The 26,396-nt window shown below is 40.1% G+C and overlaps 1 protein-coding gene across 10 annotated transcripts in view; it reads left to right on the forward strand.

The window, feature by feature from the left end:
• sox6 (SRY-box transcription factor 6) overlaps nucleotides 1–26,396 on the forward strand; it is a 615,141-nt gene that overhangs the window by 576,510 nt on the left and 12,235 nt on the right. For 6 of the 10 annotated variants that reach the window (XM_080190145.1, XM_080190148.1, XM_080190144.1 and 3 more), the window contains 2 exons: nucleotides 9,322–9,417; nucleotides 11,624–11,732. In XM_080190145.1, coding sequence (XP_080046271.1) covers nucleotides 9,322–9,417; nucleotides 11,624–11,732 — 205 coding nt within the window. The remainder of the gene's footprint in view (nucleotides 1–9,321; nucleotides 9,418–11,623; nucleotides 11,733–26,396) is intronic. The other 4 variants (XM_080190150.1, XM_080190152.1, XM_080190151.1 and 1 more) reach the window with 1 other exon arrangement.

Genomic DNA, 26,396 nt, shown 5'->3' on the forward strand with positions numbered 1-26,396 from the left:
TCTTGTGAAAATGGGAACCTGTAGAGATATGAGGGACATAAGTTAAAAACAACACCAAACGTACTTAAATGGAAATGCATTGTGTCACGGTGCTATGTTGAATGAAAGGATTCAGTAAAAATGGGAAGAAAGAATCTGAAAATGAATGGTACTAACCTGTACCAGAGATGGACCTCCAAATATTAGCCCTCCCCGCTTTCTCCAATCTGTCAGTCACTTTAACTTTCAACATTGTCTCTTTGAAGATGCCAGAAGGTTTTGAGATTATTGAGTCCTTCTCTCGTGCCTGCTCCCTGTTATGTCTTGTATTTTCCTGAGAGTGGAAAAGAAATGTTGAGATGTTAGAAGGTTGACACTTGTAACATTAAATTCTCACCCTGCGCCTCAACATGTCTGCAAGGAGACAAACGTGCAACATGTAACTTGGCTTTGCTGGCAGATTGCTTGCTGAGCATACCTTTACAGATATAAGGGTGACAAGTTTGTTGAAGCTAGAAAGTATACTGTGCTGGAATATGGGATTGCATGTTAAGCTCTGAATGAACAATAAGGTTACCCAAACACTTTACATGAGGCTGCAGCCAAGATGTAACAGCTTGAGAGAACTACTTTGCTGCATGCATATTTTGTTTAATAGATTTTCACAGACTGGCATTCTCATCTGTTTGTAGGTGCTGTGGGGTGTTGCACACAGGGTGTTGGTGTGGTATGATGACACAGTGGTTAGCACTGCTGCCTCACAGCGCCAGGGACCTGAGTTCGATTCTCGGCCTTGGGTATATGTGGAGCCTACATTTTCTCCCCGGATCTATATGGATTACCTCCAGATTCTGCAGTTTCCTCTCACAGTCCAAAAGACGTGCTGTTTAGGTGCATTGCTCAATTCTTCCTCGGTATAATTGAACAGATGCCGGAGTGTGGTGACTAGGGGATTTTCACAGTAACTTCATTACAGAGTTAATGTAAGCCTACTTGTGACACTAATAAATAAACTTTAAAAAAAGCTTTTTTGCTGCATCAGACTATGAAGGCTAAATTGTTCTCCAACGGGGAGGAGTGCTGTGGACTGTTAAACAAGGCAGTCTTTTGTTGGTTCTCTTCCTAGCCTCACAGATGAACCCAGGGAAATTGATATTCCTAGCTGCTGCAATTTTATAGGTTGAACATGGAAGAGCAGTAGAATTTGTTTGGGTAAAAACCTGGCCCCTTGGAAAAAGACTACTGCAGACCCTTAAGAAATGCAGCAGGTCTGCAATCCTTCCCACATCGCTCCCAATGATGCAAGCTCCCAGCAAGAGGCCTAAAATAGGCCAGAAGTTTGGTACGAATATGCAATTAAAGGACAATTCAAAAGGATCCAGTAGACCAGTTATGCACAGTATGCCTGTGCGCTAAGTCTGTTCACTATCTGGCTGAACGAAAGTCGACATTCGGATACCAGTCTTTATACTTAATCCAATAAAGAGGCTATTGTGAATAAATTAGCTATTAATCCTCAGGCCACAAGCATTTACAAAGGGCAGGTTATTGATAAAAATACAGTTTCCAGATTATCGGGATACGGTCCGCTTACAGGAACCGCTACTAATCCATTGAGAGGGAAAATGTTTCTATAAAACTCAAAATGGTAACAGATGTACTCTAACCAGCACAGACTGCAGCACTTTTTAAAGAGGCAACAAATGGTATTCGTCAACTTCAATTTTCCTTCGTTGTGCTCACATGCTAATTAGGTAGGAGAACGAACATAAATGGTTGTCTGCTTGTACTTTGTAGTTGAAAAATGGGATTAATGTTTTAAAGCTGTAATTCCTCCATAACATGGCAATAGTTTAAGGTTAATAATTAAAAGTCTGCCTCAACCAAAATGCTCCAAAATAAAATTTGTTCCAGAGCTGATCCTTCTTCCCCTGAGTGTGATTTGAGCAGTCTTACCTTGTGTAGCATTTACAAATAACATGGGTATTGGTGCTACAAGTGTACACCTGAGTTGATAGGAGACGGCTGAGGGGTGACCTGATAGGGATTACCATGACAATGTTAGGTCTTGATCAAGCTGTCAATAGAAACGTTTTCACTTGTGGGGAAAAGCAAAACTAGAGGCCATCAGTATAAGATGGTCACCAGGAAATCCAGTTGGAATTCAAAAGAAACTCCCTTCACCCAAAGAGTGGTATGATTGTGGAACTTGCTACCATCAGGAGGTGGCTGATGCCTTGAAAGGGGAGTTAAAGAAGAATACAAGAGAGAAGGGAACAGAGGACTATACTGATGTGGAAGACTGGGAAGAAGTTTGAGTGGAACATAAGCGCCTGCATGGACTGCTCTTTGGGCACAATAGCCTCTTTCTTTGTCTCTTATTTGATGTTACAAAATCCACACTGTCACTGGCAAATACAATAGGGTTTCTATAATAAGAGTACAATGGGATCTTTCAATACATTTATAGGATAAATGTATTAATTAGTTTTACAGCATTGCTAGTGAGTGCCTTGCAGATTCAGTCTAGAAGAAACAGTACAGAATGATATTTGAGTCTCATGATTAGAAGTGTTTATTTGTGGCACGAAACTAGCATTCACCATAGTCCACAAAGGACCATGGCATTTCTCTCCATTGGTGAGAGACAATTGATTGTATAAACTTTGAGGTGCACCACTCCACATGAGCATAGGGCAAGTCAAAGAGGCAGGCCTCCATGAACTACCATAGCCAGTGCAAGGATTGAACCCATGTTGTTGGCATCACTCTGTGCCACACTCTAGCCATTTAGCCAACTTAGCTTTTTCTCAATTTTGCTAGCATTATTAATGAAGACATTTAATTTTTAAAAATTCCATTATTTTTCTTTCCATATTCTGTGAATAAAATGGCCACTGTCATTTCTCTAACCACTGTCATTGCTCCTTATTATTGGTTTTTAGATGCTGAAATTCAGCTTATTCCCATTGAGATACTTTGGGCAGGATTTTCCAGTCTTGTCCGTACCTGTTCCGCTGCCAGCGAGATTGGAGAATTTGGTGCTCAGCTGAAACTCCTTTCACTTCTGTGGCCACAGAGAGTCCCAGCCGCGGACAAGGACAGAGATTTTTGTCGTTTATCTTTCATCCACCTCATTCTTTCATCTACCTTTAGTCAGTGTTGTGTCCATTAACATAGCTGAAACTATTAATTTGCTGGATGAGGGGACCAGAAGCCCAAACAAAAAACAGAGCAGTGTGTTAATGCTTCACAAATCTGCCTTGAAATGGGAATTTCAATGGGTGTCCCACCTAAACTGGATATGTGATTATAACATATTGTAATAAATGCTGCAGCTAAAATTTCACAGTAATCAATTGCTAATTATTCCTTGATAAACCTTCCGTGATAATACTACAAGTGTTAATCTCATAGTCTCACAATTATTGCGCATTACTGACTTATGTTTCTTCAGAAGGAACTCTTCAAATGCAGATAATAAAAATATAACAAAACTTACTCCAATTTATAAATCAAAGAAAGGGTTTAATTAAGAAACTGCATTACTTCAAACTTGGAACTTTGCCCTGGACCACTCTACTTGTTTCCTAACAAGTTCTTTTTAATAATGAGTCAGTTAGTCAGCTGACCATCACATCATTCTGTAATTGGTTCCATGGTTTACTGGGTCAGCTGATCCTTACGGCTTGTTATCATTGGTCAGATTACATCCAATACAAAGTTGTCACCAGTTACATTCTAACAAGTTGGATAGTCGGTGATAGTTGATAACTGTGCTGAAATCATCATAATAACAGAGGGGATAATTTTCACTTTGGGCTATATCAAAACAGCAGCTCATTTTACATCACTCCTGATTAAGTGAAAAATCAGTCGACGTGCAAAATGGGATACCGATTTGATAATCCCCATCTTCCACTATTTCACATGTGCAAATTCTTCTGGAGAAATTGTGGGTCCAACACAATGAATCTCAATACTCTGTGTTACACGAGTGGGAAGTGAGTAATATCAGGTTGGATTCCCATTCCTGACTGACATCTAATATCGAATCATAGAGTTTTTCAACATTGAAAGAGGCCCTTCAGCCCATTGTGTCTGCACTGGCCATCAAGCACCTATCTATTCTACTCCCATTTTCCAGCACTTGGTCTGTAACCTTGTATGCTATGGTGTTTCAAGTGTTCATCTAAATGCTTCTTAAATATTGTGAGAGTTTCTCCCTCTACCACCCTTTCGGGCAGTGAGATCCAGATTCTCACCACTTCTGGGTGAAAATGCTTTTTCTCAAATCCTCTTTAATTCTCCTGCCCCTTATCTTTCCCCCCTGGTTGTTGACCACTCTACAAAGGGGAAAGGTTTCTTCCTATCTCTGTCACATAACTTTGTACATCTCAGTCAGAACCCCCCTCAGCCTTTTCTGCTTTAAGGAAAACCAACCCCAGCTGAACTGTTCTTTCTTCATAGCTGAAACATTCCAGCCCAGGCAATATCCTGGTGAATCCCTTCTGCCCCCCTCTCTAGACTCCAATCAGGCTTTGGCTTTGCTGTGACAGCCCTTGATGTCGAATAGTTTACTGAACCCGTATAAGAATAACTGATTGCGTAAATAAAATTGGGGTGGGGGAGTATAAAATGCACAGAGAATCATAACCAGCGTGGCATACACACTGTTTTCAGGAGAAGAGGAAGTTGGGATTGGTGGGAGGTGGGGGGAAGGTTAACGACACAGAAATAAAGCAACCACACAAAAGTAAAATGAATTAAATAACAGATGCTAGAAATAGATTTTCAAGACTGTGATCTAATTCAAGCTTTGGTTTGAATTTTATGATAACTCCTGAAACCTCTGATTAGTTTCTTAGCCTGTAATCAATCTCATTAATCTCTTTAACCCGTTCGAGATTGCTGTGACATTTCCAAACCCCGGTGCAGATCTAAGTGGATCAATACATGCCTATTTATGGGAGGTGTTTTGTGAATTATGGAAGGTTTAGTAATCTTGGACCTTGCTGTAATTCTGCTTTTGTGATCATTTGAAATTTACAATGCCATATGTTATTCTATTCACACTATTGGAAGCTCCGTGACAATTAGGTCCTGGAGAAGTGACATTCTTCCTCTGAAATTAAAGGGGAAAGCGTTTTAACAGTAGAATCCTGCTTAAAAATTGGTGACAGTGAATGATGATGAACTTTGGTGTCAATTTATTATTTCCTCTCATCTTTTTTTGAGTCTTTTTATTTTGACAATTATAATGATACCTTTGGCGGGCTGTCTTGGAGGAGTTGTTGACTCTTACATGTGCAAGAGCAGAATCAGCACCAATAAAGATGAACTCCTGTTCACTCAGATTACTTCAAATTTATATCTAAAATCACACTGTGAGGCTAAGAATTTTTTCTAAATTAGCTCTGCCAGTGATTTTGTGTTATTTTGTCAGTGTTCTCCTGAAGCATTGCCTTTTTGGTTGTGATGACTCCACAAACAGCCATGCAATGAATGTCAACAAAATAGTTACATACAAGAATTCACTGGGCCAGATTTTGCCCATGCATTCGCCCACTTACACGCACACAGTTTCCAAAAGCTTCAGGGAGCAAAAATGCTAGCTGATTTGTTTTCCTCTTCTAGCAAAAACCTTCCTACTACTCTGACTGTGATTAGTCAACCTAAGACCAAAGATCAGGCCTCAATGTTCTGATTAAAAAAAGTACATGTTTTTATACCCATTCATGAGACATGGGCGTCACTGGCAGTCCAACATTTATAGCCCATCCCTTGTTGCCCAATGGCATGCTGAGAGCCATCCACAATGCTGTAGCTCTGGAGTCACATGTAAGCCAGACCAGGTAAGGACAGCAGATTTGCATCCCTAAAGGGCATTAGTGAACCAGATGGGTTTTTCTGACAATCAACAATGGTTTCATGATCATCAGTAGATTTGCAATTCCTTCAAATTTCACCATCTGACATAGTGGATTCAAAGCCAGGTCTCCAGAAAATTAGCTGGGTTTCTGGATTAGTAGTGTGGTGACTAAACCACTAGGGCATCGCCTCCACTTAGTACAATATGTGCAGTATGATTCTCCACTTGGCCTGCAGGGGGCCTCTTTTATTTTATTGGGTCTCCTATTTTAATATTGTCAAAGCACTCTAATTATAAAATTATTTTAATGATAGTGAATTCTGCATTGTAGTAACCACATTGTAGGCATTGTAAAATTGATCTGTATTTAGGAAATAGGCTTATGGTGTTTATTCCCTTTGATATCGTTTTTTGATGAATGTTCAAGTGAAACTGATCCTTTGATTTAACGCGTGATTTTTCTCCTCTTCAAAAGACCACTAATTATTAAGGAATTTAATTATATTTGGTGCTCACTTTCTTTGGCTATGGCAGGAAAGGAATCAGTAAGTTCATGACACAACAGCAGTATGGAATGAATAAGTGCATCATTCAGATAACTTGAAATTATCTTACAAACTTCCATGTGGCTTGCAGAGCCCATCCAGTTGTTTGCTTTGCATTCTATTTGTATCAAAGAAAGCGCACCATTGTGGCATTAAAATCCTCAGCTCTGTGACTTTGGTCACTGGTAATAGTCTAAGAGTCCATAAATCATCACTATTGCTGCCCTTTCATTAACAGCGATAATTCTCGAATATGATTGATGCTGCTGATGCAGTCCTTGGAACATTTAACATTGCCTCAGCTTTAACAAGCCCTTCATCATCTCAACCTCTTCATCCAATATATAAGCACTATCTTGTTTATCATAATCTAAAGATACTTAAAGCATGCAACCAGCAATTTCTTAACACAGTGGTTCAATTGCTGCAAAGAAATCTCTGTAACACCCTGACTAGTATTGACTGATGAAGCGTGGGAAGATGTATCTATTTACATTACTTAAATGATGGATTAATATTTGACTGTCTCGAAACTCCAAACCAGAAGGTTCATTTTTCTTTATTGCACCTTTTAAATGACAGTGCCACTTTTTGTATGATCTGTCTGTCACACTTTCAAAGGTCAACCAGTCAGTGACACTTACATGCTCCAGGTTGATCGGCTAGTAGAACTATCAGTAAACAAGTGTATGCAATGAGACTTCACTGACTTCAAGTAGCAAAAGAATAATGAAATAAAATCATAAGCCACACTGAAGCACAGCAAAAATAATGTCTTTCAGTAAATTCTAATCAAGTTGTCTTAAGAATGTATTTTCGAAAGAAAAAGTGTCCACCCACTGTCATAGGGGCTTTTGTGTTTCTGACTGTTAGCCAAGAGTAAGAATTATGAGCAATGGTTTCTCAAGTTCCTCTTTGCTGTGCAGGGGCTCTTTGTATCATTGTGAGGTCCCTTTAAGATTGACTTGGGGGTCAGATGTGCACACCTCTTAAAGGGACTACTGCACACACATGGTATGCTTGTCTCCTCTGTTGGACTTTCTGGAGTGCAACATATCCACACAGCTTAGAGATGAGGTTGATTATGAGAGAAAGACATCACTCTGTGTACACAATTTTGCAAAATCAGGTTTATAATTTTGAAACTTGCATCACGCATAGAATAAAATATTGTAGAAATTGCAATGAAAGCCACACGGTATATTGAGGTGTTGTACCATCTAGCAATAGAAGATCATTGAAATATCATGCATTGGTATTTAGTTGATTGATCAAAAATTATTCTGCATCAATGCAGGAGAAAATCCTGACACTTCTTAGCATGCACAAGGGATACATTCATACCAACTGTTTCTATCATTGTGGAGTTGGCTTTGCTTACTCTTCTGTTTTGCTCTAAAACTCAAAATGAAAATCCCTGTCCACTTTATATTCAATGTTAATTTCTTAAATTGTTTCTTTTTATTGTTTGCTTTGTAGCTTGTCACATTTACTTTAACCTGTTTCACGTTGTAAATTTAGACTTGGGCTTAAGAAGAGCAAGTTTGTACAATTTATTTTAAAGTAGGCAAATCTTTCAGCCATCTCAACTAAATCATGATGTTCAAGATTTTTAGATAGATTTACTCAAGTAATGGAACAGTTACACTTCAGAGCCAGCTCATCTTTATGTATGAGCCTCTCACGCTGCTAAATTGCAGCATCAGTTAGGCTGACAGAAAGGGCTTCTGTCTCTTTATCCTTTGTACTATGCTGTGTGAGAGTGTTACCGTGAGCATGTGCTGTGCAGCAGGTCTTGTTATCAGACAGATTGTGTAAAATGGTACTTTTTTGTCAGGCTGACCTTTCTCCAGTACACAGAAGCTTACAAAATCTCGATGCCTCCTCTGCATTTTATAAAGTAGTTGCCTTGTTATTGATGTTTCATTCAGCACCTTGTGTAGAATTTGTTCTTCCGATCACTTTTACTAAATATCTCCACTTGCCTTTTAATTACATCTCCTGGTTTCTCCTCAGCACTGATATTAACATTCTATTAAGGGTGCTGAGCACATGAAGACTACTCGAAGTTGCTACCCTGCAGCTTGGATTATATGATTTGGATTACATTATGTGTTAAAATAGTACCAATCAGAAATTCTAAACTAACAAGTAAATATGCTCCATTTTATTGACAATTTCTCTGTTGTGAATACTTGCCCTACAATGTTAAATGAATGAGAAGGGGAATGAATTTGTGTGTGTTTTCAATATTCAAAAAAAAAATGCACGCTTAACCACCTAATAGCCATCTATATAGCTCTGTTCTCACATTCTGCTGTGATATATAATCCCTGATATAAATTTAAAATATATTATTTGAAGTATCACTCAATGCAGCATTCTATTCTATAGCACATTGATTTAGTTAACACAGCATACAGTTCAGTGTATCATAAAGCCAATCACACATTTAAAACCGATGCACAGGCTGTGTAAACTAGTATTTTAAATCAATATGTTCAGCCTGTAATGTGTTTTTTTTTTGTCCTAGAGCAATGAAATGCTATTAGTACAAATATATGTTTTAGAATAATGTGTTTTGCAGTGTAGTATACTATCCAGAATCAGCAAAACACCATGAAGTGTACATTGTGTTTGCTCTTGTAACGTAACAGTCCTAGATCAGCCAGATATCAGGTTATGCATCCTATGCATCCAGATGAATGTTTTAATGGAGTGCAATATATAATTTTAGGTCAATATGTTCATCTGATCATATTATGAGGTCTTCTCTAAAACAATTGGACGGCATGCAGTATAACCTGCTGTTTTAGATCAACAAGACACAACAGCATAGAATGCACTTCAAAATTAATTAATGCCATTTTGTATAACATGCTGTTCTAGATCAACCTGACATCATGCAATATAACACATTTCTAGATCATTGACATGCCATACAGTGTGACACACTGTTCTAGACCAGTGAGGTACAATGTAGCATACAGTCTTCAAGAAGTTCCAAGTTATCCTATTATTGTAAGTATAAAAAAACTTTTCTTAAAAGCAAATTTATCGTATTAGTTATGTTACATAATTTTAACCCTTATTTTCTTGCCCAACTGAAAGACTGTTTCATGTAATGGTGAGATATCATTTTGAGCTCACAAATGGGTCCCTGTTAAACATTACTTGGCACAGCTGGTAACTATTGGGAATGAATATCTACTGCAGTGGAGGAATAAGACGTGGTCTTGTGCTTGCAAAGTTTCTCTTTGGCCCATTGTAAGCTTTGTCATGAGCTGAGGCAAAAGAACGGCAAGGTAGACATGGAAATTGCTGACCGCTCACTTGGGCTGTATCAGCTGATTTAACAGCATACTGGCAAAGATGAGGAAATGTCAATGTAAATTGTATGCAAGGGAAGAGGAGGAATGACTTTTTTAAAAAGTAAATCTGTTTGAGATGCACTTTGGAAAGAATGCCATTGATTGTGTGGTGGTAAAAGAGCAATACCAGCTGAACTGGAGCAGTGTGTCATCAAAGAGGCAAGATGTTCAAAATCTGTTTGATGCTGATGAACGGATTTGAACTGTCTTTCATAAACAGTGAGAGATTGAAAGAAGTTGTTGTGCACTGAGTACAAGAGAGTGAGGTTAAACTGGAACTGTTATTCTGTTTAAGATAGTGTAATCTAATTAGTGTAATTTAGTTTTCTTTTGTCTTTTGTTAATGAAAAATGTGCAAACTGGTAAGAAAATTCATGCATTGTATGACACACACACAAATGTGTAAGGTTACAGATATTGCCTACCGTGGTAACATTGAACCCTCTTTGCATAGATCTAGATTACTCTAGTTCAGATAAAATGGATGGAATTCCTCTCAATGTAATTGTTAAGAATTTCAAGTGAGCTAGCTAAAACAACATCTGTTTAGTTCCTTAATGGATAAGCATCATCAACATATATCTTTCCATAGCTTAACATGATTGGGTACTCTCTCTATGGGAGACCATAAACAGTGTCTTACCAATTTTGAAATGATCAGGAGCCTGAATGAACAGATATTAAAAATGACTGGGGAATTAAATTCAATTCAACATTCCATTGTCACCAATTCCAGGTGCTGTAGATGTAGACCTGTCTAGACCAAAACCAATTAGTCTTTCATATTTTTAAGTCGCCATTAATTTCCAAAATGTTTTTCAATGAAGATGGCATTTGCTGATTGTTTTTAAGCAGTGCTCTGGTGGTAGAATGCAAATGTCTAAAAGTACATCTTCAGACCAATGGTGTTGATCACAAATGGACTCGTGAGCTTATGCCACAGGCAGTTTTGAGAGAAACTTTAATTGCTCTATAGTTAGTCCAGCTCTCAGCTAGAGAATCAGATAAATTCATTCTAAATTGGAAACTGGCAACCAGTGCCATACACTTCCCACCATTCTATAGCCTGGATTTGGGTGGCACAGTGATTAGCACTGCTATCCCACAGCACCAAGGATCCAGGTTCGATTCCCGGCCTGGGTTACTGTCTGTTTGGAGTTTGCATATTCTCCCTGTGGCAGCGTGGGTTTCCTCCGGGTGCACCGGTTTCCTCCCCCAGCCCAAAAAACATGTAGGTTAGGTGGACTGGCCATGGTAAATTGCCCCTTAGTGTAGGAGGACGAGCTAGGGTAAATGAATGGGATTATGGGGATAGAGCCTGGGTGGGATTGGGATTGCTGCAGACTCGGTGGGCCGAATGGCCTCCTTCTGCACTGTGATACAAGCAGGCCACAGTTTATCGCAGGTATCTTTCCAAATTGGATTTTTTGTGAAGGAGGCTGGTTGCATTTTTGTCTTCCAAGAATAGTTTGAACAACAGGTAATACTTTGGCCTTGTATAATGCATTATCCATGATAGATAGAATCTATCACCGAATTTTCAGCTCCCTGAGTCACTTTTTTACTGCTCCCAATGTAAGCAGATGTGACATTTAATATTGTTTCATACTGATAAAAGGAACATCGACAGGTTTTCCTCATACTGAAATACTACAATCTGTTATGCTATCTCATTTGAGTTTTGAAACAGCAGGGTAAGGAGTAAAACACAAGTCAGGTTCCTTGGGGGTAAAAAAAGATGGATGAGTAACTGGTGAAGGCTGGATGCCGATCCAGCAGCACTTAACGCTGCCAAGATTGACACAGTGACTGTCACACACAAAAACTAACAGATTTTTCGGTTCTTTCGATTGCAGGAACGGGTGCCCTTTGAGAATCTTGCACAACAGCTGACAGGAAAAACAGGGGAGGATGTGAAGGTTGGTCCAGGGGTCATTGACCTTACAAGACCAGAAGATGCAGAAGGTGAGTGGGTGACCCTGAGATGTGACAAAAGCTTACTTATTCAATGAGTAAAGTCAAGCAGGTTAAAAGTATGCTTTAATTTTGGTACTCTTACATCAGCTTCATAATTTTTCTTTTACTCCCCCTTATTCACCACTCTTTCCTCGAACAGAATCAGCAACCTACATATTGTAATTCCAATTAACACCACGCTTAATGCTGCCGTTACTGCTTCCTTATAACTATTTTAGAAAATCACAATGTTATGGATAATGAATGCCAAGTCATTTCACAGTTACAAATGTACATTGAAATTATTTGATTCCATTTAGGGTATTTGCAGATGGGCCCAAAGGAGTTCACGCAAGTGCCATTTGATTTCAGCTCAACACAAACCTGAATCACAACCCCGCATGCATAACACTTCCCCTCCCACCCCACCCCACCCACCACCCAAAAGCAGTTCTAAGCTCTGGGACTCAGGGTAGGCAGAAGACTGTGTTGCCCCTTCCCATTCTGACATGAGGCAGCAGTGGACGAATCTGGGTTATTGTCCCTCCCTTCCAACCGATGATTACTTGATGGCATTCTACCCATCCGCGAATATCATGTTAGGAGTACATCTATCAGAGTTTCTTCGCAGTTTAGAGGGGGAACAGGGAACTAGGTTTTCTGGTGTATAAATGCTGGTGGAGATCAATGTATCTGTGTGCATATTGTGGGGACGTATCCGAGTGATCTGATGGTCTTATGTGCAGAACAGATTTCTAATTCTGTTTGGATCTTTTGGGAGTCATGTGTTCCCTGATTGCCCAGTGGTCTAATCCTTCTAAATTCCTTGTAGGTTGAGAAACTGTCTGAACATGGGTGGAAAGAAGAGGGAAGTATTGGCACATGAATAGGCAATGAGTTCCACATTCTGCTCAAATCTGTATAATTAAGCATTAAGGGGTGAATTTTACCATCCTGCCCGCCACGGGAATTGGAGCAGACCATGGAAAGTTCCGTTGACCTCGGGTGGGATTTTCTGGTTTTTGGGGTGGGTGAGGCTGGAAAATCCTACCCAAATTGTCCCAAAGAAACTGTCAATAATCCATCAATTTTAATATGATTTCATTAACATATTTATTAAAATTGAGTCATGACACTATCAAGTGTAGTTTCCTGGCAGTTTAGCTCCAGAGGGTTGGATTAATTGGACCAAGGTGCACCAACATAATATGGTTCCTATTTTCTGATTTTAAGAGGTCAGAAGAGCAGTTAAAATCTCAGAAATTATTTGCTGACCCCATTCCCACTAATGACTGTTTAAACTCCAGAGTTGGCTCAGATCACAAACATACACAGTAGGAATGAGCAAGTGCCTCATCAGTATGTTCAAGTAAGATGTAGTGACATCATTTTGACCCAAACACAATTCTGACTAAGTAGGATCAACACCTGTCGAGTTCTCTCAAGATGGCACACCTTCCTCCTTGTCACCTTGGTAATAGAAAGCTGTGGTTCAAACACTGAAACAAAAAATAGGAGCAGAGGGAGGCCATTCAGCCCTTCAAACCTGCTGCACCGTTCATTATGATCATGATAGATCATCCAAATCAAAGCCTGATCTCGCCTTCCCCCCATATTCTTTGATCCCTTTGGCCCAAGCGCTATAGAAACATAGAAAATAGGAGTAGGAGGAGGCCATAGGAGCAGGACAAGGCTCAACTACAGGAATGTTGCAGTTTGTAGTCATGCCATCAGAGACTTCGGGTGGGATTTTCCATCCGGGCTTACCACGGAACCGGGAACTCCTGTCCAACAGACATTTCCGGCCCTCACCTGCTACAATTCCTGTGGCAGGTGGGTTGGGAAAATTTGCCCCTTGATCTCCCAACAATTTCTAGCCAATAGCATTTCAGTGGCCCTCACTGAGGGAGAACCCATCCAAAGTATTCAATGTAGTAAATCCCCTTTGAAGGAATTCATTGGAGGACCCCGGCTTGGACAACACCCCTGAGATTGAGTGGTTCTCCATGATCCCAATTCTCTCTCTGGTGTTTTGTAGAGAGAAAGAGGGGTGTCTGTCCATTGCGCAGAGGAGAAGAAGGAGGAACTCTCTCTCCCCATCCTGCCACAGGACACACAAACTGAAACGGAAAACTTAATTCACGTAATGGTGGACGGAGAAGAAAGTACGAGCCTGCATGGACAGGGAGAAAAAGCCGACAAAACGCACTTTGAATATAATGAAGTAGAAGCCATTTAATAAGGAAAGCTGCTCCTTTCTAATTAGCCGATCATTGCTCCAAACAGAAGTCACAGCTGACTAGCATTTCACTCAGCTGCCATGTCAGGCTGTTTTGTGTTGTGTTAAAACGGCTGAGTCTCACAGCTGACTGCAAAGCCAACAAGGGGAGGAGGTTGCTGAATTGCTCAGACTGAAATCTGGGATTTGGCTCTCCCACCCAAGGACCGCTTTGATCATCTCGGCTGACTGAGGCTCAATCATCCTACCCAACTGGATGGACTCTGCCTGGCCCTCTCATTAAACCAGACGATTGATCCATTAAAACTCAGCAGTCATCCCGGGAAAACGGGAATTTAGTTTGTATCTGTGCTTTTTTTCATTCTCTGGTTTCCTCCCACAGTCCAAAAGACGTGCTGGTTAGGTGTATTGGCCATACTAAATTCTCCCTCCATGTACCCGAACGGGCACCAGAATGTGACGACTAGGGGAGTTTCACAGTGATTTCATTGCAGCATTAATATAAGCCTACTTGTGACTAATAAATGAATAAACTTATAAAGCACGTCAACTCTACAGTATTCAGATGTAACTATGTTTTTAGAGTTCTAATCAGATCATTTAGAAGTTCTGATGCTGGAACATTTTAGCTCCCTGGTTCTCTATTGCACTGGAGTACAGTACATGCACCTACATTTACACAGTTGTTTTCAAGTCTCAAGGCTCCCTGAGCTATGCTGTCAATTTCATCATGTTAATTACACAAGATAAAGCGCCAAAGCTGTCAACCAAGCAATGTTTTCCCTGGGGTGCAGGTGTTTCGACAAGCTAATGGGTTCTTTGTACATAATGAGGCTTGGGGGCCATGCCTAGGCATGGGATGGGCATGGAGGAGCATAGGGCTTGTTTGGGTGGTATAACTTGGAATGGGTTCATGAGAAACCATAGTGGGAAAGCGTGTCTTGGCATGGAGGGGCATATGGCAGAGATTTTGAACTTGCCTTTCAGATGGTCCCCTCATGCAAATTGTGGTTCGTGACACATCCTGAGGTACTGCAAACCATGACTCTTTGAAAAGCAGGCCCAACTCCAAGAAAACTGTGGCGGTTCAGGAATTTCCTATCCCCACAAAGGAGCCAACCAGGTCAGGGGTGCCCGGTGTGGGTCTGCTGCTCACAAAAATCAGAAACCATGGGAATGGGGTCAGAAATTCCAAAATCAGCAGGAATCCTGGAACCAGAAATCTGCTGCCATATTTGAAAGGCTCCCAAGTAATTCCAGCTTAGTGAAAATCCCGCCCACTGTCTTTTGGTTAAACCAGGTCTGCCCTCTCAATGGACAAAATTGACCCAATGCCAGTAAAGGCAGCATCTGCCTGCATCTGTAAGTGTCCTCAACATTTTCTGTCCATCTGTTCCTTTCTGTGTGTTTATGGCTGTCTTGCTATACGTATTTGCACATCATTCTTTGCGCAAACGTATGCGGATTCTTCACACCTTTTGTGCATGTTTGCATCTCTCTATCTTATGTGTGTGCGTCTCTTTGTTTCTCATACTTCACATCTCTTTCTGTTTGTGCATATCTGCCTCTGATCGTCTGTGTGTGTGTTTCTCCCTCTCTTTCTCACTTACAAGGGGTGAGTGATTGTGTGAAATAAGCAACACCAGCTTGGCCACCAGATAAATTCTTCCCCTGATATTCATTTCCATGGATCTCAATATTACCAAAGTCAAACTATATCTCTGGCATGTGAACTTGGCAGGTTTTTTTTCATTAATCTTACAGACATTTCCTAACAATTTTCCAAGCGGATGGGATATGATCAACAATGAAATTTTTGATTTTCAGGGGTAGCACGATGGTACAGTGGTTAGCACTGCTGCTTCACAACTCCAGGGACCCAGGTTCGATTCCCAGCTTGCGTCACTGCCTGTGTGGAGTTTGCACATTCTCCCTTTGCCTGCGTCAGTTTCCTCTGGGTGCTCAGTTTTTCCTTCCACAGTCCAAAGCTGTGTGGGTTAGATGCACTGGCCACGCTAGTGTCCTGGGATGTGTAGGTTAGAGGGATTAACTGGGTAAATATGGGCATAGGGCCTGTGTGGGATTGTTGTCAGTGTGGACCCGATGGGTCAAATAGCTTCCTTCTGCCTAGTAGGGTTTCTCTGAAAAGCCATGTTTTAGTTTTGTCAAATTGCTGCTCCTGAATTCATTGGTTCGACAACTGAATTAAAACGCTGGAAACCATGGACAGCAAATTCCAGCTATAATGTAACTTATTTAACCTCCTGCAGCACTTAGGTGTAAACTGTGGGTAGTGCTTGCATGACATTGCAACATCTACTTTTGTGCTTCTCATCTGTAACTGCAAAGAGAAACAATTCCTACCGCGCCAACAGTTGTACACGCATAAATATTTGTAACAGTTACCATGGTAGTTTAGAAAGAAAAGGCAAGGAACAGTAAATGTTGAAAAGTTATACCAGGAACAAAGATAAATATTTCTGGACAAGAATTTAAACTTTAGATAGCATGTAGGTGAAACAGTGGAACAGTTATCGCACAGAGTGACTGTGGTCAAATGGGAAGACTAAGATTTTCCTTTAGGTTTAGTCATCCGTGCGTTTGCATCAATTCTCTCCACAATCTCAGTCCCTTTTTTTTTACAAAAAAATGCTCAGATGTAAAACATCAGCAGATACCACAAAGGCTTCAGTGAAGCCTTTTGTTCTCTCTTGTGGTAGATTTGCAGCTCCTATACTGACTGGGTCGTGTGTTTGTTTTAGCTTACTTTGTCAGGAGGGTATGGGGATAAGAACACAAGACATATAAGCAGGAAGTGGACTAATCCGAACGTGGTTTGCAACAATATTAGAAAGGACTGATTATCCATTATGTTAGAATTGACTCCATATGGAGTTGGCAATAATAAATCTTTTTTTTCCCCCTCAGCTTTGAATTGATGGTTCAAGTTTCCCCGTCTAAGAATTCATATGGAGGGAATTCTTTAACATGCTCAACAATCAAGGCTGTTGATTGCAGTTTGGAGGGCAAAGCTTTGAAATCGAAAGGTTTCTTTTTATCCCCTGAATGTAACAATGAGGAAATATTATTCAACATGTGCCTAGTTGTTCAAAGAACAAAGCTTGGCTTTGTTCTAGACTGGCTGCGTGGTGTGGCTAACTTATTACCTGACGTGCTTCATAATAGTTCCACAATTGTTCCCTCTTTATAAAATTTGAAGGCGCTGCCCATTCCTCTCCTGTCCCGAAGGTGCCCACCATCGCGTGGCATTTACAGCTGCCAGTCACCCAGAATCTTTCTTAGGTGGTGCATCTGCACCATGGGCCTGGGTAATGAGCACTAGCAAGCAGTTCAATTATGAGAATCATCACAAGCTTTCCTGATTCAGCGCTCACCCTATAATTTTTATAAACACACAGGCTTTCATCCAGGGGTCATTGGCAACAATTAATACTGGGAATTCTTGGCTGATTTTGTTTTCTCCTCCTCCTCAATTATGATGACCTGGTGCCACCCAGGAGGAGATCAACTAACTCAGCGTGAATCGAGGATTAGAAAGGGAATGTTACTGCTGCCTATGGGTCAGTTTGACTTTGGGCGATTCACTTAACCACAGCTTTCAATGCTACAATTTTAGTGGGCCATTTAGACTGTGGAATGACCCTTAGGAACAGTGAATGGCAAAACACAGAGTCCAGGCAGTCATAACTTGTATATAACCCAAAGATGCCATAGTAATTACTTAGGGCACAGTTAGCTTCCTCTCAATTGCGTGCAGACTGCTCAAAAATTCAACTGTTTATTAATCAATATTTTAATTCTTAATTACTGCTTTCCATCATTTGAAAATGTTATATTATGATTCAAGTGGAAGCCGATTAAGCATGCATGTGTGGGTTCTTTTTTAAAGACTGCAACTTGAAAGCTTTTGAAAAAACAAAATCCCTGGAACAAAACCTAAATAAACGATAGAAATCAGACTTTGACTCATAGGTAAGTTTATACTGAAGCTTTGTAAATGATACATTGTCACTTGAAATAAACGCAAATATTTTAGTTGGGATGCACCAGCTATGATTTGAAATGGTTACAAATCAAACGTGCACAACATCTTGCTTAAAGTGAATCCTCCTCCAGAGGAAAGGAAGAGTTGCATTGGGCTTTTTCAACACAATATTTAATTGGATGGAGGAGAATAATGCCACCAACATCAGCCGATGATTCCCACTTTCACTGGTATTGGGATGAAACTTTAGCAGTTTTGATGAACAGGGGGGCATCTATCAGGTGAATCTTCCAGCTTCAGCGTCATTGAGGTTGTCCGTCTTCCAGCCACGAGAGTGTTCCAGAAGATTCATCATCAATCTTCTTTCTTCAGGGGATATTTTCCTGAGGTTGTGTTATTTTAATTGCAGTAGAGGTGTTGGGGACATTTCTATTGTTGCTCATAGGAATGCAGAAGAAGTGACTTCTTCAAAAAGGATCCTTTGACCATTAACTTCTAATTCCCTACCCAAAACACAGTACCCCCACCCCACCCTCCAGGTGCCTCAACCACCTTTAAGTGTCATAAGAGGAGACCATCAAAATAAGATAGTCACCAAGAAATCTAATTTGGAATTTAGAAGATTCTTCTTCACCCAAAGAATGGTAAGAATGTGGAACTCATTGTCATAGGTTGAAGCAAATAGTATAAATCCAGTTTGGAAAAAGCTCAGAAAGGGATTTGAGGGATATAATGATAAATTTCGATGAGGTCAAACAGGAGCATAAACCTCAGCATGGACTGACTGGACCAAACGTCTTCTTTCTGTGCCATATGTAATCCAGTGTCGCATGGATGTTAATTATGAGCAATACATTGCACATGCCCCTTATCAATTTATCAGTAGAATGAGCCTGCCAATATATGTGTTGGCTCACACAACATCCGCTGTAACTTTGAGCGCAAGATCTTGTACATGACAGGGGATGCTAGAATGGTTCCCTGCTATGTTTTCTGCTCCTCACTGCCTCAAATTCAACTGAGGTTGAGCAGACATAGCGCTCAACATCTAGTTCTGTGCCTCTTCATGCAGTTACAGTGCATGCTGAGCCACTTAACTGTAGCCTATTTGGTGACAATTAAGCATTTTCTATGATCTTAGGTTTGGTATTTCTGTTCTTGGGCTGTGGGTCAAGAGAATACAGTTTCTATTACTATTCCCAATTTTCCTAAGGTCATTAGGAGTTAACCAAACAATATGGGGCTGGAGTCCAATTTAGCCAAACTCAGCAATGGTAACAAGTTCTTTTCTTTGAGAGGCATTGGTGAATTAGTTGGTTCATCATCTTCAGGCATGATGCAATGTTCACCTATGGTGATGAACTGGAATGACCTGGCAGGCAATGCCTCTCTTGCAAATATCTCATGAGGTACCATTTCTACTACCCCAAATGCTCACATACTGACCTGTTCCATCATTTCCCTGCAGACTTGTGCCTGCACCTTGGATTTCCATCCCCTGTATGTGTATCTATCAATTCCTAGCCTCGCCCCTGTCCCCTCTTGACAAAGGATTGAAAGACCTTCTGAGCCTTTTCTTCAATGACTTTCAAAATATTGCCTGCCACCACCTCTGATTTTAACACTTCTCTTGAATTGATCTCTTCTTTAAATTTTAGTTACATTACTCTTCTTGCATCTCCTGCAATATGCTATTTAGCTATAAATAATAAGTAGCTGCAGTAAATTGGCTTCGCAGTTTGAAAATGGCCTTGGACCACCTTTAAACCTCTCATGTCAGAAAAAAGGTGACTCTCCTGTTAGAAATTCCAGAATTTCAGTATTCCAGAGCAGAGCTTTGCAAATACATTTAAGTACATTTTTGCAGAGGTTTGCTTTCTACATGACAGAGTGCAATGCAATATAATACACTGCTGTTAGCTTATACTATTTAAATGCATGTTTCAGTGTGAAAAGGTACCTGCAACATAACCACAGTAGAGAATAGAGGTCACTTGTATTCTGAAACTCAGATTAAATCATTTTCTTCGAAGTATAGTTGTTTATATTCTTTAAATTCCCCTCTTCTCTCATTACATTGTGTCCTGAAGCTGAACATACAATGTTTGCGTGAGTGCTAATTCTTTGCAGGAGCCCATTTCACACAGTGGATTCCTTTGTGACAGCCTGTCTGCTGTGGCACAAAGACATAGTTAAAGATCAAGTGGTGGGGTTTGGTGTTTGGCTGCATATCTCAACTGTTTCAAGTGTGGGCCTGCTTTAGACAGGTGTGATTAGGCACTACAGTTTTAAGGACATTTATATTTATTGTCCCCGTGAGGAACTGTTCAAAAGTATTCTCGCAGAGTTACCGCAGTGTAAGCACGCACTGTAAATCAAATTCTAAAGTAAATTATGCTCTCAAAGACTTATCAAATGGATAATGTGCCTGTCAAACATTCTTGTTTACATATGTGCTTGAACTAAAAATCCCCATTACCTGACCCTGAAGTATTAGCAATTTGTACCTGTCAATGGACCACTCAGTTACAACTTATGAAAAGAGGAAGAATATTCTTTTTAACGTCATCCATGTTCATTTCAAATAAGTAATACAGTTCAAATAATTATCATAAAGCTGGTAATGTAATATGGTAAAATGTGTGTAAGGGCAACTCTTGCCCAATGTAGACTGGATAGAATTTTAAATTAATTTGCTGTAGGTTATTTCTCAATGGATATATATGTTTTATATATATAGTGGGTGCCATCAAGAATATTAATCCTTGTATGCTAATACTGCTGTTGAACAACACAGCTCTAATCAAATGGAAGCAAATCTGCGTGCCATCAGAAAACAATTAATTTTTAATTTACTGACAGTGATGGATAACTTGTCGTGATTTTTTAAGGCAGTAAAGTATTTCAAGTGAAGGTTATAAAACTTGATGTTAAAGTGGGTCACAATGTTGTATAATTATAATCCTTGAAACCGTGCCAAGAATTTCTGCTCTACTTTAACCACCAGTTATAAAGTCATTGGGTTGAAATTGTGCAGTACAATATTAGCCATGAACGCATTAATCTGTTTGTGTAAACCTCCTTTATTCAATATTTTAATGGTTCCATCAAAACAGAGGCCAAAGGACTTTGATGTTGCTGGTTGGCTTTTGTTCCTTCTACTGTGCAGCATTATTTCAACTTCAAGTTTTAATACTTACCCAAATATTTGATCAGAGCATTGTATTGCAGGGAGCTGCTACTCTAGATTTCTTATTTAGTTCTTAGTGATTATTTAGCAAACCATAGCAAAGTGCTGTGACATTTTACTACAGGTAGGGTGAAGAGGCAGGGCCTCAGCCAGAACTGGTGTCAAACCCCACACCGTTGCCATTAATCTAATCCACACACCAGCCATCTAACCAACTGAGCTAACCAGCCACCCCATCCTTGATTATTCAGCCACTATTGGGGAAAGTAATTTATGACGCTCTGTGCATTTGTCTCTGTATTATTCAGCTTTATATCAATAGAATCTCAAAGTGCTGCATTATATTGCTACTTAGAAAATGCAGCATTCAAGAGGTTAAAACATTGTGAGAACAACTGGAGCCTGTTTTGCAATCACAAAATGATTGAATAGTTTTAGATATCACAGGCATGCATGTGACTATAGATAATACAGACATGTCAGTACACACTGCAGGAGTGCGTAAAACCTACTTCATCAAATGCCTTTCTAGTGCCTGTTTAATCAAGGACAATATATCTAAATTCCTATAACTGCATTTTCTATTTAAATTCAAATTCATTTTTAGCGAAACCTTAAAAGGACCCACAGCCAATCTATCCTTAACTATCTGATGATCACTGTGTCTGCAACAGTCTAGAATTGTTACAAGCTATTACTTGAAAACACACCTCACTCCCACATAACTATCAGGCAAAGCTGAACAGGCTGGGGCTCTTTTTTTCCCTAGAAAAGAGATGATTTGAAAGGTGGCCTGATAGAAATGTTTACAATTACTAAGTGGTTCAATAGGGTTCATATAGTGAGATGTTTCAAATTGTCAGGGAGGAGTCTGTGGCTCCGTTGGTAACACTGCTGTTTCTGAACCAGGAAACCTTGGTTTCAGGTTTGTAGGTCACAGAGTGTTCCTGTGCCTCAAACCAGGCTGTTAATCAATAAATGTGAAATAATTGCCCATAAGGAATTTTGAGGACAGAACCTGTTTTAGACAGGTGTGATTGAACACTAGGGACAGATTCTCCAATCTCATTCATTCCCGCCCCACTACCAGTGAGAATGGAGAATCTGGCGCTCAGCCAAAACCCCATTCACTGCAGCGGGACAGGAGAATAACAGCTGCAGGCCATCCGTTAGCATTGCTGCCTCACAGCGCCAGGGACCAGGGTTTCATTCCCGGGTTGGGTCACTATCTGTGCAGAGTCCGCACATTCTCCTCATGCCTGCGTGGGTTTCTTCTGGGTGCTCTGGTTTCCTTCCACAGTCCAAAATAAGTGCTGGCTAGGTGCATTGGCCATGCTAAATTCTCTCTCAGTGCAGCTGAACAGGCACTAGAGTGTGGCAGCTAGGGGATTTTCACAGTAACTGCATTGCAGTGTTAATGTGAGCCTACTTGTGACACCAATAAATAAACAATAATTAATAGACTAAAACTAGAGTTTATGGACATTTAAACTCTCGGTCCTCCTACACAATATATAAAAGCACTTGCTGAAAGGCCTTGAAACTTGGTGTTTTGTGAATTAAAACCGCCAGCGAATTTCAAATTCCTGACACAACCTATGTTTCATATGCAGAATTCCCAATAAAGAATTCATGTCAGATAGCATATATAGCTTTGGACATTCAGAGGCAGAAGCCAACCCTCAGCGATTGATTGATATCACTAAAGTTTATAAGCTTACCCCCAAATCATCTTATTCTCCCTGCGATTTTCATTTTTCCAATTTTTGCTTTCATGTTGGTGTTTTGCATTTTCCATTGTGTCTGCACAGTTTGAACTAACAATGGCTGCTATGGTCACCAAACTTTTCCTTTGAGGTTTGTATCAATTGATAGGAAGGATGTGGTTGACAAGGCTGTCATAAAAAATAAGGAGTTTGAGCAGAAAGTGTATAACATGGTTTTTCCCTCCTGACAAGGAATGAGTACTTTAGTGAAAAGAAAGAGAAGGACTTAAACTGAGTTACGCTACTTGTATCTATGCATCTTGGTGTTGAATTTCCACTGGGTGTCTCCCAATTGCCATTATTTTAATAAGATCTTAGAAGTCTGTAGGAATAACATAAACATCATTGATGCCATTTTACCAGACTTTTCTGTCCAAATTCTGGTGGATAACTGGAAGAATCTCAATAGAAATTCAATTGCCTTGAATTTGATCAGTTCTAAGGTGCATTGTCACCCTCCAATGAAAAGCTTTAATTCTCATTTTCTTCCACAACACATAATGTGTAAGATTGTTCAGTGTAAAATGGGAGCAGTGGACCCAGACCAACCTTTGTCGAGTTCTTCTGCAGCGTAACCTTGAAGTTCAATATTTTTCGGATCATCTTTAAGGGGTAAACGTATGAATGCATTCTTGCACGGTGGCACAGTGGTTAGGACTGCTGCCTCACAGCGCCAAGGACCTGGGTTTGATTTCCATCTTGGGTCACTGTCTGTGCAGAATCTGCATGTTCTCCTCATGTCTGCGTGGGTTTCCTCTCATAGTCTGAAGGACATGCTAATTAGGTGCATTGGCCATGATAAATTCTCCCTCAGTGTACCCAAACAGGTGCCGAAGTGTGACAACTAGGGAATTTTCACAGTAATTTCATTGCAGTGTTAATGTAAGCCTACCTGTGGCGCTAATAAATAAAGTCTAAAACTTCTGGTATATAACCTCAGCTGCTGGAGTGCATATTGAGAATTTGGATGTGACTTTGGATGGAAAATCATGTTGGCTAGGTAGTTGACATTTCTGCTTCCGAGAGAGGGGTGCAAATTCCGAAAGTTGCCTCTGTAGTCTAGTATTTACTCGGGGGTACTTTCAGAATTCATTATGTCATATGCCCTCTGTGCTGTGCATTTTTTTAATGTTCATATTCAACATTTTAAAAAGAATTAATCCATGAGATGTGAACATCACTGGCAAGGCCAGCATTTATTATAAGAAATAGGAGTAACAGAAAGTCATTTGGCCCCTTCTAGTTTGCTCGGTGTTTCAAGAAGATGATCCCTGATCTTCCACATTAACTTAGGGTTGCCAGTTATGATTAACATGTATTGCTGGAGATGTAATTACAAGACTTGTCCCTGTGCTTCAGCCATTAGTGGGCCAAAACTAATTGGACAGCCATCCTTCCAATTTTCAATATATTTAATTCTGATAAAGAGAAATATTCAAAGAAAATGACAAAAATACTCCAAACTTTTTTGATGTCCTGATGATTTTCTTTCCCAGGAATGTAAACAGCAGTTCCCTGGAGATCAATCTTCAATTCCTAGGGACTCTAGGCCTATGCTGGAGGGTTGGCAACACTACCTCAACTCCACTTTCCTTGCCATATCGTTTAATTTCCTTCAAACTCAAAAATTATCGAACTCTGTCTAGAGTATGCTCAACTATTTAGCATCTGCAGCTCTCAGGAGTAGAGAATTTCAAAGACTCTCAACTCTTTGAGTGAAGAAATTTCTCCACATCTCAGTCCTAATTGGAGTTCCTAATCTCCTCAGTTGCTAATCAGTCCTAATAAGACCAGCCCCTCATTCTGAAATGATGACTCCCCCTCCCTCAGGTTCTAGGTTCCCCAGCTACGGGAAACATTTTTTCACCATCAACCCTGACAAGCCCTTTTAAGGTTTTTTTTATATTTCAATTAGATCACAACTCATTATTTCCCATTACTAATTACCCTTGGGAAGGTGGCAGTGAACACTTTCTTGAAGATAACTGAGCGGCTTGCTTGGTCATTTCAAAGGACAGTTAAGATTCAATCAAATTGATGTGGGTCTGGTGTCTTATACAGGTCAGACTGGCTAAGGACAGGACCTTTTCTTCCCTGAAGTATACCAAAGGGCTTTTACAAAATCCCAGTAGTTTCATGGTTTTCATTACGGATGTTCCAGATTCCGATTCCCCAGTTGCTTTGATAAGGATAAGAACTCACGTTTCCAGTACATTAGTCCAGGCCTCGGGATTGCTACATCAGTAACACAGCCACTTTGCTGCTGTGCTCCCAGAGTTAATCTTTTAAACTTGAGATGGATGAAAACTGAATGATGGACTATAATCACATAATGAATTATTACATTTGAAAATTATGGATTTGAAATTATAATTAAAAAGGCAATATCATTCCAAGACAGAAACCAGCTGATGGCTGAACAACGGATCCCCTGCTTAATGCTTTATATTGCAAGGTTATTTAAGGATATTACAGCAGATCTCTCCTGTAATGAACACATATTTAATGAAAATACACTAGTATTGCAAATACAATGCTTCCCTGCTGTTATCAGACTTTTGAAGTACCTCACTCTAAGTTGATCTTTCTTTACACCCTAGCTATGACTGTAACACTACATTCCGCACTCTCTCCTTTCCTTCCTTATGTATGGTATGCTTTGTATAGTGTGCAAGAAGCAATAATTTTCACTAAATACTAATACATGTGACAATAATAAATCAAATCAAAATCAAATATTTAAAATGTTATAATTCATTTCTCAAGTAACATAATAAAAATTCACATAGAATGCAATTCCACAGAGAATGGGCAGAGAGTGGTGTGAGGGGAAAATGAGGATCAACAAGAATGTCAGGCCGAATTCATTTATTCTTGCTCTTAATCAAACGCACTAAACAATAGTTCATTCCAGCTTAGCTACTAGAAGCTGTCTTGGCATTACGATTTCTGCTTGTGAAGCATGGCTTACAAACCTGAAGGTGCACCTTCATTAGATTAGAGAGCCTTTTGAATTAGTGTCAAGAATGCAGCAATTTCAGATTGAGCTGAACTTGAACTTGTAGCTCTCTCCAGCTCATCAAATTGTCACTCAGTAATACTCAGCCCTGACACACTGAACAATGTTGCTGGTGCCAAAAGAGATCTGAGCATTCGCTCTCCGAGGGCCCCGTTGCACAAGAAAACCGTGCACTGATCCTGGTAAAGGTGCAGGAACCTGATGACTCAACATATTCTGACATGTGAGAATAAAGGTTGAACATTTATGTATGCACACAAGCATATTTATTCTGCTAAAAGAGTGTCAATCAGAAAGCAATGGCACTGGGGCATCATAAATTTCTGAGCTGATCCTGAGGAACAGACACTAGCTGTCATGTCTGAACTAGCATTTCACTGCTGGGGTAATGGATGCCTTCATCTGGCCCAGCAGTCAGCAGATTGCCCTGTGTTGATGGATACTGTCAGCTGA

This window comes from Carcharhinus amblyrhynchos, chromosome 6 (assembly GCF_965287045.1).
Source record: "Carcharhinus amblyrhynchos chromosome 6, sCarAmb.v2.hapA, whole genome shotgun sequence".
Lineage (NCBI taxonomy): Eukaryota > Metazoa > Chordata > Chondrichthyes > Carcharhiniformes > Carcharhinidae > Carcharhinus > Carcharhinus amblyrhynchos.